The sequence below is a fragment of the Amaranthus tricolor genome, chromosome 4 (genome assembly GCF_026212465.1).
Source record: "Amaranthus tricolor cultivar Red isolate AtriRed21 chromosome 4, ASM2621246v1, whole genome shotgun sequence".
NCBI classification, from domain to species: Eukaryota; Viridiplantae; Streptophyta; class Magnoliopsida; order Caryophyllales; family Amaranthaceae; genus Amaranthus; species Amaranthus tricolor.
The window spans coordinates 17,964,195-17,976,694 of NC_080050.1; the positions used below are offsets into that span (position 1 = coordinate 17,964,195).

The window sequence follows — 12,500 nt, forward strand, 5'->3', positions numbered from 1 at the left end:
TTGTTCTTCTTAAAGCTGATCTTCCTTCTATGCATGCGTTGAATCTTGTTCTGGATGATTTATCTATGGTTTCTGGTCAACTGTTAATAATGGCAAGAGTGCTCTCTATGTTGTTGGTGTTAATGATGCTATGAGTTTTAAGCATGTCCAAGCTAGTTAGGTACCTAAGAGTGTTCTTCCGTTTAGATATCTTGGGGTACCTTTATCTACAAAGAGACTTGGTATCCAGGATTGCTTAGTTTTGGTGGAAAACATTACGAGTAGAATCAATCACTGGGCTGCTAGGAACCTTTCTTTGGCCGGTAGACTTCAGCTTGTTCGAAGTGTTATTCAAAGTATGCATTACTACTAGGGTCAAATCTTTATTCTTCCTGCAAAAATTATTCAGATGGTTGAAGCTGTGTGTAACAAGTTTCTTTGAAGTGGTGGTCGAGATTCTTGTGGTGGTCTTACCAAATTCTTGTGGTGGTCTTAATTTGAGTCGGTTGGATCTTTGGAATAAGGCTGCCATGTTGAAGAATCTTTGGTCATTTGCTCATAAGAAGGATAGGCTTTGGATTCGATGGATTAATAACTACTACCTCAAACACTCTGATGTTTTTAATTATATTGTTCCTAGCACAATCTTTTGGATGCTTGCAAAAATCTTTGATAGCATGCGTTTGGTAGTGAATTTACAAAACCTGAATGATTGTGCTCCTCATGGTCATTTTGGTATGAAAATTGCTTACAAGAAATTATTAGGGCAACATCTTAAGGTTCCTTGGAGGGCTATTTGGTGTAATAATAAGGCGACCCCTAGGAGTGTGGTGTGTATGTGGCAAACTATCCTTAATAGGCTCCCTACTATTGATAAATTGCGGAAGTGGGGGACGTCTTGGGATCCTATGTGTAGGTTATGTAATGTTGCCCCTGAGACTAGAGATCATTTGTTTGGATACTGTGTGTTTATTCGAAAGGTTAAAGCTTTCGTTTGCAGTGACTTTCATTGGGCGACTTCCTTTGCTCAAGATGTGCATATTATGAATCAGTTGAGTAGGAAGAAATATAATACCAAGGCTCTTGTTATTACTATGTCCTGAGCAGAGATCATCTATCATGTGTGGTTCCAAAGAAATGTCAAAATCTTTAGGGGAAAGAGTATGGATGAACAACAGCTTGGGAGGATGGTGATATTCAATATTGTAGCCCGGCTTTCTAATAAGAAGAAACAAGTTCTTCTTGTGTAATTGTTGTTGGTTGTCTCTTTGTTTTGTTTCTGTTTGGATTGCTTGTTTGTTTGTCTTTCCCTTGTGTGGGTGCCCCCCTCTCAGCGTTTGGGGAGTGTGCTTTTGGTAATAAAATCTTTAATTGCCAAAAAAAATATAATAATTTAGTAAAAAAAGCAAAAATTGAAAAACTGTAAACCAAACCAGATTGTTATAGAAGAGTCTAATCAATCTGATTTGCAACAAAAAAAAAATAAAAAATAAAAACACAGGGATAAAATAAAATTACTATTCCTACGTTTGTGCTAGAGGTAGAGAAGGAGGCTGTATTATGATAAAGAAAAAGTAAAAAAAATAAAATAAAATCGTAGGCTGTCCTTAAGCGATCAAAACGCATCAACTAAAAAACAAAAAAAAAAAAAAAAGCGATCAAAACACATTCCTCCTTTATTCTTCAGAAATCAATGGCAACAATAACAATGGAGAAAGTAGGTGTACCCAAAAATAAACCACCCGTCTCCGCTTCCATGGATGCTAAGCAAATCATGGACGTTCTCCCTTCTTACATCTCCCTCTACAAAAACCCATCTCCAAACCCGAATCCCAATCCAAACCCTGAAAAATCCACCATTCTGAAATGGTTCTCAACCCTTTCTCCTCCACAAAGACTGGCCCACCTCACCATCGTGGACCCCACTTTCACCCAACTCCTCCTCCGCATGCTTTCCTCTCCCCTTCACACCACCTTCTTCATCCTCCCTGACCTCCCCTCACCTGATTCTCTTCCTACTCTGTGCACGCGCCGATCACGTGGTTTACTCTCTCGACTCGCTGAATCGGACCACTCAGCTCAACTCCTCCGTTCCTCAACCCTCCTTTTCTCTTCTACCGACTCCTCCCAACTCGACACACTCACTTTTCGAGAAACCTTTGTATTCCATTCCTCCTTATTTGTTTCTACATTGGACAACCTTTCTAACTCGGGATTCTTAACTGGGTCCACTCAGGATTGGGCTGAGTTGGGGAAGGACTGGCCGGAGTTGGGATGGTTCAAGGCTAAAGGGTATTACAGTCTCGAAGCATTCGTTGCTAATAGACTCGAGATTGCCCTGAGGCTGGCTTGGGTAAATCATATCAATACTAATGGTGGTGCCAAGAAAATTAGAGGAGTGACGATGAAGTTGAAAGAGAAAGCAAAGAATGCAGTTGGTTTAGGAGTCAATGTGTATTGGAGAAAAATTGGGTGTGTTAATTGGTGGGAGAAATTGGATGATGGGGTTAAAAAGAAAGTGATTAAGATGGTATTGGGACGAGCAGCAAAATTTTTGGTATGTGTTCGTACTCTGTTGTTCAACAACTTTATGCTTGACTTGATTACTACACTCTGTGTGTATACTACACTGTGTGTGTTATAATTATGAATGTGATGATTTTATATTAATTATTATGCGTGAGGAATCTGTTGAGAATGATTCAAATTGATGTTGGAAAATAGTAGTTCTATCCTTCTAGGCTGTTTGAATTTGGCAGTTGATTGACAATGATGTGTGACCAATCATATGTCGCTCACCTCACCGTTATAAGCTATTTTTTCCCTCTTTACTTGCTTGCTGCTTAAGTAGAAAAATGTGGCTTCTGTGGTGTGTGACGCTACTTAGCTTAAGTTTTGCTTGCGTAAAAGATTCAGTGATCTTGAAGCTCAAAGCCTGTAGTCGTAGGCACCTAGCAACTATCTTGCTAGGAAATTTTATCACGATCAAGTTGTATGTCTTGAATTGCCAAAATTTGGTTAGTTGATTGCAGGAGTTTGAATTTTCTTGAGTCATACACGAGGATTGGATTTCTTGATTGTTTGATCCACTTCATCTTTCGCATATGGAGAGCTTTTCCAATGACTATTACTTAATAGTTTTGTGCACTTAATAATCACATGCAGTGTGCACTTAACACCCAAGTTTTAGAAGAAACCTCTACACTTATTTTGGAGTACCTGATCAATCATTTCCTATGGTAAGAATTCTTACCTTGGTATCATTGGAGGAAGAAACGTTCTATACTTCCATTAAGGTTTTTACCTTTCTCCTCATCTTTTCAAGGATGCTCTCTAGTCTCCAGTCAAGCAAACCTGATCTTTTTCACTCATTTTTAGTGAGCGTCAATAAATTAGATCGGAATGAGCTTTTCTACAAAAAGTAACATTTTAATTTGAAAGGTTTCTCATAAGCATCAAGGATTTAATTTAAAGAGTGTCCTAAGATAAAGTATTTTGAATGTAGCAAACAAAATAATGAAGCAAGTGTGTGCTTTGACACCTGAGATGGCTCTAAGGGTACATCATGTTCTGATCATAAAAGGCATTGGAACTCTTTTCTTTGATAGTGTGACTTGAAATATGAATATTGTTCAACAATTGTGTGCATTTGTTTGTATCCGTACTCATGATAGGTTGACAACATTTCAACTTTGAACACTGTGAAACAACATTGATTGGAGAATTTGATGACTAATTTGACTTGTATGATAAATGGATTTCTCAAAGTAATTATCTTGCATGTTTACCCTTACATTTCCTAGTTATGAAAATATAAAATGAAGTGGCAACTATCAATTGATAAGATGGATTAAACTATTACAAATTGTGCATTAGGGATTTTTTTTATATTTATTATGCATATTGTAATAGAGGCTAACATGGTGTTACAAGGGTCATTTGAGATCAACCTGTTATATTTTTATAAAGGGGAACTTTGTTATTACTACTGTAATGTTGTTTATATTTGACATACCAAGTTTCACTTAGGCTGGAGCCATTTGGGATTTGGCATTAGATTAGGGTAATGACATTTGTCATTGTTGCATATACATGCAACTTGTGTGTTCCCTCGACCCTTGCTCAATTAAGGCATCTTGGAGAGCAAGACCTTTGGCATTGTTTTTGGAGATAAAAGAGTGGAAGTGGAATTTTAAGTTCATTCCTATGCATGCTTATGCGCTTCTCATGAAGAATCCAATTGGGATGGTTTGTATATATCTAAACTAGATGAAGAATTAGGAAAAATGCAGAAAAATGAAGTGAGGTAGCTTTAGGATGACTTGGAGGGAAGGGTTTAAAAATATTTGAAAGATTTGGTATCTAATTACATATTAAATTGGATAGAAATGGGTGAAAGGACATCTTTTCTCAATTAAGTGATGGGTTTTATACTAGCTTTATCCGCAATGGCCTAGTTGCCTAACTATTGGTTTAGTCTGAAGGAATTTATAATTTCTAGGAACTTGTAATTTACGCCGTAGAAGTTGGTTGGTTGTGCATCATATTTTTCATGCAAAGTGAGAAGTTGTCTTGTAAATTTCGTGCCAAATAAAGAACATTGTAATAGTTATGAATTCAACAGCTTTCTATGACATCAATTGATTGAAAACTAGTTTTGACAAACACTTCAAATTCATGTAACACCTATCTTTCCTTGTTACATATATTACCTAAGTTACAAAAGTTTGATTTGAAATTAGACTCTCATCCAATCTTGAATCCGTTTGATGATAAAATCTCTCAATTTTCAACACGAGTCTTAGCTTCTTTCTAGATGATGTAAGCCCATCGTGCCTATCTATGCGTAGACATGCATCCTTCGACGTTCCTTTTGAATTGCCACCGTCTCCACGCAATCTTCATGCTAACACGTGACCTTCAACGTTTGAATCAGCTAAGGGTAATAGTAGAAAGTTGACTTTTTTGATAAGTCACACATGGGAATTGTAGGATGCTAGTTGCTTAAACCATCTTATAGAAAGAACTTTTTAATTGCTTGCAACTTTGTGTACTAGTTCAACAGCTACATAGAATCTGCACTTCTACACTCTAAGGAAAAAAAGAAAGTGTTGTATGTGAGCTCGACATTCGAGGTTACATACTAGCTCGAAAACAAGACATGAATGTTGTAAGGCAAGACACTTGGAGAATGTGTTTCTAGGCAGATGTTTATGCTGTTTTGGATCATTTTAGAACATGGATGTAGAATGAATGCGAGGATGGATTGGGAAAGATATGATTATCATAATGAGTTGCAGATTAAACTCATTGATGCAAAATTTCATGACAATTAGAATCAAATAGAATGCTTTTCTTTGGGCTGTGTTGAAGAAAGAAGTCCAGGTGTAGGTTGTGTTGAAATCAGAGATGATTCAGGAACATCTTAGAACTAGAGGGATCTGGAACCCTTTTCTTGATACTAGTGAGAATAACTTTGATTTTTGTTGTTAAACATGTCTATTTAATGGTATAGTGCTCCTCGTAAGATAAATAGATTGAGAATATTACAAATTTGAGCATACCAAAAAGATTGAGAATATTACTATTCAAAGTAATTCATCATGTTTAATGCTTACATTTTTCTACTTGGTATGAAAACCAGAAATGAATATAATAAGGAGATTCCATGCTGAAGGGATTCACTGTATTGTGGTTGTGGCTGCTATCTTTAATAAGATGGATCATGTATTGAAATCATGTGGACTATGCAGTGTGCATTAGGGGACTTCTTTGGTTCTATGTATGTTCAGGATATATATAGGGCATCATGAGTACTCCGGTACTCAATAGGAGACATCTTGGTGATAAAGAGGCGGAAGTAGGATCTTTAGTCCTTTCTTTACACATAATTAAGCATTTCTCATGAACGAGAACTAAATGAATTGGCTTGGATGTATATAAAACACCAGATTTCACTGTTCTGTGATGTGGAAAATGAAGAATTGGGGATAATGGAGAGAAAAGTTGAGGATCTGAAGGTTGACCTGAATGGAAGGATTAAAAGGGTATGAAAGAATTCATCTTTAAGATCACACCTCGTTGGAAAGAGGTGAGTGAAGGAGAAGCTAGTTGATCTACCACATGAAGGTACATAGAGGTACAATTTACGATTAAAGCTTACGTTTGCTGTTTTGCATTTATGGATGTGAAATTCTTGGTCTCCAAACTTTGAGAAAATGTTTTGAAGCATTTCAAGTGTAATGATTATAAAGCTGATTCTTGACCTTTCGTTTTAATTGAATGATCACAAATTTTTTGACCTAGTTAAATGAACGGGTTGAAAATCTCAACACAAGCCTCCTTGCTTGTATTGTTATAGGTTAATGTTGCTTGTGACATGTTTGCTGTTCTCAGAAGAAATTGCTCTTTAGGACAAGTGAAAGGAATGATTTTGTAATTTTGTTTTGTAGAAATTTCATGTTAGAGTGTTGAAATCGTTCTAGTCCTCTTCAAGGCATAATATTGAGAATGCCCATTGAATGGACAATTTCGAGATCCGGGATCAAATCAATATTGTTAGAAGTTTGGCAGCAACTTCTTTGTTTGTGGTCTAGTGGATCCATAGTTTTAGTGGATATGCATTTTTAAGACTTTTAGCGGATCTAGAGTAGGTTTGTGTTCGTAAAGTGAATATCTAGAAACTTCTATAGAGGAGATGAAAGATAGTGCTGCTAGACATAGTACCCTCTTAAAATAACAGTTCTAATTAAGTCTGGAACAATTAGTTTTTTTGTCTTTCTCATTCCCCTGGCCTTTTTTTTTTCTGGCCCTTAAAGGTGTAGAAGAGGAAGATTACTATTTTGAGGGGTGGTGATACAGATCCTTTGGTGGGTTGCCAGAAGTGACTGGTCAAAGGTTTAGAGCCTGTGCACCTCCTAGAGCATCAAGGTGAATTATATCAACACAACTGCGTTGATTTAACTTTTATCAAATCTCAATTGTTGATTTTTCTTATAGTTACTAAATAAAAAATTAATAAAATACAAAAAAGTTATAAAAAATTGCAAATGACTAAAAATAATTAAATTTTGATAGAAAATAGTAATGGCTTAGAAGTGTCCAACAATATCAAAGTTGACATTAAATTTTTATTTTTGCAAGTTAAATCTTCGTTAATGCAAATTCTATTTTCCTAGTGGATAATAGTGCGAATTCAATAGTCTAAAAAACAACTTTTCTTGTTATTAACCTCCATATAATATTATGATTTTGGCGGTCCAAATTTACAGTAGGAAGTTTCATTTTTGGCCTCTAAGATAGCATAGCATCTTGTTTCGCTTAAGCTTGGTACATCTGTAGGCTGGAAATGGTATCTTCTATAGATTTCAAAATGCATTTAGGCATCTATCGACCTTTTTTTTGAGTCTAGGCAAGAACTCGTATGTTTTCCTGTATAGACACTTGGTATAGTAGATTTTATGTGTTACAGATATGAAATTGTTCCCTTGGACATGGCTATCTCTGAAACTATAGTCTGGTTTCTGACTATTCTAAATTTTCAGACTGGTGAAATTTTAACAGGCGTTGATGGGATCATGGAGAATGGGCTGTGGAATTTTGATTTATTGGAGGAGCAACCTTCCAGATATAGTTATCATAGTACATCCACTGCAGAGCATATACAAAGACACGCAGAATTTGGCTTGACGTCTAATCCAGCTTCTACTTCTTCGAGGCCACCTAAGATATTAGCACATGTAGTTAACCGATTGGTTGTTCTTCAGGTTATTGTAGATATGGTGCTATCTTTTCCTCATGATAAAGAGAAGATTTTTTTCAGCTCTTTGGTTTCTGTAAATTCCATTGCAGATCGTATTTTTAGGAAATTGAGAGGATTACTTATGGCTGTTTCACTTGATTCCACTAAGTTTGAACTACAAGAAGAGGAGAACCACAATACTGTGAAAAATAAACTAAAAGAGAAGCAGGCTGCCACTCAACGCAAGAAGAAGGGAAAAAATCGTAATACTAAAAAGTGTAATCCAGCTTTGAAGAATTGTAATGACTTTGTACAGGACATAACTCTTGAGGTATTTTTCTCTTACTGTTGCCCTTGTTACCTGACATTTGAATGTCGAGGAAAAAAAAAACATATTTTGAGCAATTAGGATGTTTCAGGGCAGTGAATCAGGTGTGGTGCTTGACAAAAATATGCATTTTGGCTAGTTGAGAGAGGTGGAAGGGGATCTTGGGGGAGTTAGTGGGTCTAGTATGTCATTATTATTTGAGAAAGGGGAAAGTTCGATTTTTCATTGTTCATATTTTGGTTCATTATCTTTGTGACTTGAATTTTCAACCTTCTTTATAAGAATATTGACGCACTGACATAAACAGGAAAAATGTCAGATGTCAGCTTCTGAGAGCTCACTAACTTCTACTACGAAGAAGGTAAAACCAAATAAAAAGAAGTTACGTGGAAAGTCTGTTGCTTCGAGGAACGTCCACAATACTTCAGTTGGCCAGACTGCTTTTGCTTCCTGTTCCTGTATCACTACACAAAGCGTGGAAGAGATCTCTGTGAATCATTCCTCTTGTGTGAAAAAGATGTCTGACGTTACTTCTAGTGGTTGTTGGAGTGACCAGCAATGTTTAGCCTCTTGCAATCATGTAGTTGGCTCCAGAAATGCTGACTTGTGTGTTAGTGAACAAGGTTGGTTGGTTTCTTCTGTAGAAGACAGAATTAGTTCCAATATGGACTGCCACTTGTTTTCAAACAAGCAAAAGAGTGATTTAGTTCCCAAGACGGAGACTGTGAATCAATCTGCATATTATGATGCAGGTTCCGTCAAAACTACTGAAGAGGAGTTCCAAAGTGTTTGTGAAGCTGTTTCTGATGGAGATCCGCCTCCAGTAATAGTTGAGGAATTTAACAGTGTCCCAAAAAATGAAGAATACAATGATGAACATACATCCAGCAACATAGCTCATTCTTCGTTCGCAATTGGAAAAAATGTGGGTATCAAAAATGAAACGATTATCCGTGAACAAAATAACCGGAGAAGATACAATGGTGAAGCTGTCGTGCCTGTATATTATCCCTCATACGAGTGGCCTTCTGTGGCCCCCATTCGTTTGGCAAGCTTCAACTCACACCATCTTCCTCGTGCTACTGACAGATTGCACTTGGAGGTTGGTCACAACTGGCAGAATAAATTCCAGCATTCCTTTATACAACAGATGCATCAGGCAAGTTCTACAATTGGAAGGATTATGCCGCAGCCATTTTCTGCAAGTTCAGATTGGCCCCCTGTTGTACAGCCATGTAACTACGATCCTACATATATTTCAAGGCGGAAAACTGGAACACAACAGAGCTTTGCTGTGCAAAGTCCCCATAAAAGTGCTCCAGTTAACGAAGATGAAAGAAAATACTTTACAGATTACATGGAATTGTCTGAACCATTAAGTGCACAAGAATTGACTGATGAATATGATGGCCACTGGGTATCAGAAGAAGAATATGAAGTCCATACTGTCTCTGGCATTGACTACAACCAATTCTTTGGAGGTGGCGTCATGTATTGGAATCCTTCTGATTATCGAGGTGCTAATTTTTCTAGGCCGCCTTCTCTTAGTTCCGATGATAGTTCATGGGCCTGGCGCGAAGCTGAAATGAACAGGACTGTTGATGACATGGTTGCATTTTCATCATCATATAGTACAAATGGATTAAACTCTCCTTCCGCTAGTCCTTTTTGTTCCCCCTTTGAGTCTCTGCCTTCAGGGCACCAAACAATTGGTTACGTTATGTCAGGCAATGAAGGGAAAATGGTACATAGTTCTACAATGACAGACTCGGAGGTGGAAGAAAAAGTTGCTGGATCTTTGGCGAGTATGCCTAGTGATAGTGATGCTACATCTGGAGATACTTTTCCTTACCCCATTCTACGGCCTATTATAATTCCGAATATATCTAGGGATAGGTCAAGATCTGAATTCAAGGGTAGTCATGAACTTAGAAGTCCTCGTGTTCCTCCAAACAGGCATGAGCATCCTCGAATTAAGAGGCCACCTTCACCTGTAGTGCTTTGTGTTCCTCGTGCTCCGCATCCTCCTCCACCTTCTCCTGTTGGAGACTCCAGAAAACATAGAGGCTTTCCTACAGTTAGATCTGGTAGCTCCAGCCCCAGGCATTTGGGTGTTAGAGGATGGTTACATGATGGAACAAACATTGAAGAAGCTTGTGTACGTGTTGATGGGGCTGAACTGATTTGGCCATCTTGGGCAAATAAAAACTTTTCTGCTCGAAAAATGGTTCAGCCTCTACCCGGACCAATTCTGCAGGATCGCCTTATTGCAATCTCGCAGTTAACACATGATCAAGAACATGTATGTGATCTCTCTTTCATACTTGCACTGATTCACCGTTCACATGAAAATCTTAGTTTTTCAGCATTCTACTGTGCAGCCTGATGTTGCTCTTCCCTTGCAACCACTGGAGCTGGTACATTGCCCAAAAAGGAAGGCATCGCTCCCTTTGATGCACAACCTTCTTCATGAGGAAATTGACTCATTTTGTAAGCAGGTAGATCGCTCCTCCTGAGTGCTGATGCAGTATGGTTTGTGGTTCTTTGTACATCATTGCACCTTCAATTTTTCATTACCTTTCTTTATGTTAGGCTGCAGTATAATTGTTTGTATTGTAATGATTATAAGGTTGCTGCTGGGAATTTAATTAGGAGACCTTATGTTAATTGGGCTGTGAAGAGGGTTACACGCTCTCTTCAAGTTCTGTGGCCTCGCTCTAGGACCAATATATTTGGTTCAAATGTCACAGGCTTATCTCTTCCAACAAGTGATGTTGATCTAGTGGTTTGTCTTCCTCCAGTGAGAAACTTGGTGAGCACTACCTTGTTTTCCTCTGCTGTTCTGTGTATAAAGTTTGGGATCATTCCTGTGCGTTTCCATAAGTTTTGCATTCATGTATTTCTAGGAGCCTATTAAAGAAGCTGGAATCTTAGAGGGTCGTAACAGCATAAAAGAAACATGTTTACAGGTATGGAAAAATAATGAGACTTGTGTTAAACTGTAAATGCTGTTAGCTGTTATATTGGTCTTTCTTCTGCCATACAACCTTTTTTAAGAAAGTAATTGTTGATCTGACAATATTGAACTTCCAGCATGCTGCCAGGTATCTTGGAAATCAAGAGTGGGTGAAAGCAGATTCTTTGAAAACAGTGGAAAATACTGCGGTAACATCTGCTTTGACCATCTTTCATCACTAGTTGAGGTTGTTCTTTATATTTTGATGGCTCACCTTTTTGCAATATGATATTTTTCCCATCATGTAGATTCCCATTATCATGCTTGTGGTGGATGTTCCGCATGATACAGTGACTTCTATTGCTGTGCCTAGTGTGCACACTCCTTTGAATGAACAACCTCAGCTAAATGATGGACAAGCTGTTGATCAAAATGATACTATTAGTTCTGATATTGCTCCTTCACCGACGTGTTCAGAACTTGCCAACTGTGGCAGAGATTCTATCTCAGTTCGTCTAGACATCAGCTTTAAATCACCTTCACATACAGGGCTTAGAACAACTGAGTTGGTATATGTTTCAATATGATTTTGTATTATTTGTTTGTCTAGACATCAGCTTTAAATCACCTTCACAAAAAGGGGTTATGCTCGAGTTTTTAATCATTATTTATTACTCAGACTGAAATACTAATTACAAATTTTACTGCTGGGGGGGACGTACTGAATGGCCAATCAGTCAATCATATGGTCAAAAGCAATCAATTATTGTTTTCACTTAAAGGCAAAGTCGTGTTTTTTCTCGCCTGAAATTAGTTTTTAGAGATCGAAAATTGATTTTCAATCAAATTAGTATTTTAGTGATTGAAATATGATAATTGCTTATTGAAATTGATTATTACTGATGAAAATGTCATCTCCTATTGTTTTTCTTAAACTTATTTTCACTAGTGAGAACTTCTCTAGAATTAAATAGTTGTTTACTGATCAAAACTTTTCACTAAATTGTTTCTAACTATAAGAATGTAGTGCGCAAGTGCTAGTTTTCCATGTCAATGATGAATCATTACTGGCCCCTTGAATGAATGTATCTTTTTCGCTTGTTTCATATTCATTCCAATATGTGCCCATGCAGGTTAAACAGCTCACTGATCAGTTCCCTGCAGTTATTCCCCTTGCTTTGGTGCTTAAGCAGTTTTTAGCTGACCGCAGCCTTGATCAATCGTACTCAGGGGGCTTGAGTTCATATTGTTTGGTAAATTTTACCTAATTGACTATTATGGTTAATGTTCATAATGGTTTTAGGGATAATTGCTCTTTGCTGGTCTTTTAAAATCTCTCCCATCATCTCTTTTGCACTTCATTTCATCTTGTTATGATTTAGGATGAAGTTGTGCTTTTTGTTTTTATTTAGTAACTGGGTTGGATGATTTTTGGCTGCTTTATACTAATTCAATGATTTATCCATGCCATTTCTGGTATTATCTTTGAACTAAAA

General features: G+C 37.3%; 2 protein-coding genes across 17 annotated transcripts in view; both read left to right on the forward strand.

Moving 5' to 3' along the window:
* Positions 1 to 1,082, forward strand: part of LOC130810804 (uncharacterized) — a 1,404-nt gene extending 322 nt beyond the window's left edge. The window contains exons 1-3 of the mRNA XM_057676930.1: positions 1 to 82; positions 187 to 335; positions 424 to 1,082. The exon at positions 1 to 82 is cut by the window's left edge and continues 322 nt beyond it. Coding sequence (XP_057532913.1) covers positions 1 to 82; positions 187 to 335; positions 424 to 1,082 — 890 coding nt within the window. The remainder of the gene's footprint in view (positions 83 to 186; positions 336 to 423) is intronic.
* Positions 1,083 to 1,614: 532 nt separating this feature from the next.
* LOC130809713 (uncharacterized) overlaps positions 1,615 to 12,500 on the forward strand; it is a 19,914-nt gene continuing 9,028 nt past the window's right edge. For 8 of the 16 annotated variants that reach the window (XR_009040896.1, XR_009040897.1, XR_009040898.1 and 5 more), the window contains exons 1-9: positions 1,616 to 2,536; positions 7,524 to 8,051; positions 8,356 to 10,350; positions 10,430 to 10,546; positions 10,678 to 10,860; positions 10,955 to 11,017; positions 11,142 to 11,213; positions 11,313 to 11,573; positions 12,138 to 12,257. Coding sequence is in view for 1 of the 16 variants with exons in the window: in XM_057675484.1 (XP_057531467.1) it covers positions 1,673 to 2,536; positions 7,524 to 8,051; positions 8,356 to 10,350; positions 10,430 to 10,546; positions 10,678 to 10,860; positions 10,955 to 11,017; positions 11,142 to 11,213; positions 11,313 to 11,573; positions 12,138 to 12,257 (4,203 nt within the window). In the remaining 15 variants the exon portion in view is untranslated. Of the gene's footprint in view, positions 2,537 to 6,797; positions 6,910 to 7,523; positions 8,052 to 8,355; positions 10,351 to 10,429; positions 10,547 to 10,677; positions 10,861 to 10,954; positions 11,018 to 11,141; positions 11,214 to 11,312; positions 11,574 to 12,137; positions 12,258 to 12,500 lie in introns of those variants that run through there. The other 8 variants (XR_009040905.1, XR_009040902.1, XR_009040904.1 and 5 more) reach the window with 3 other exon arrangements.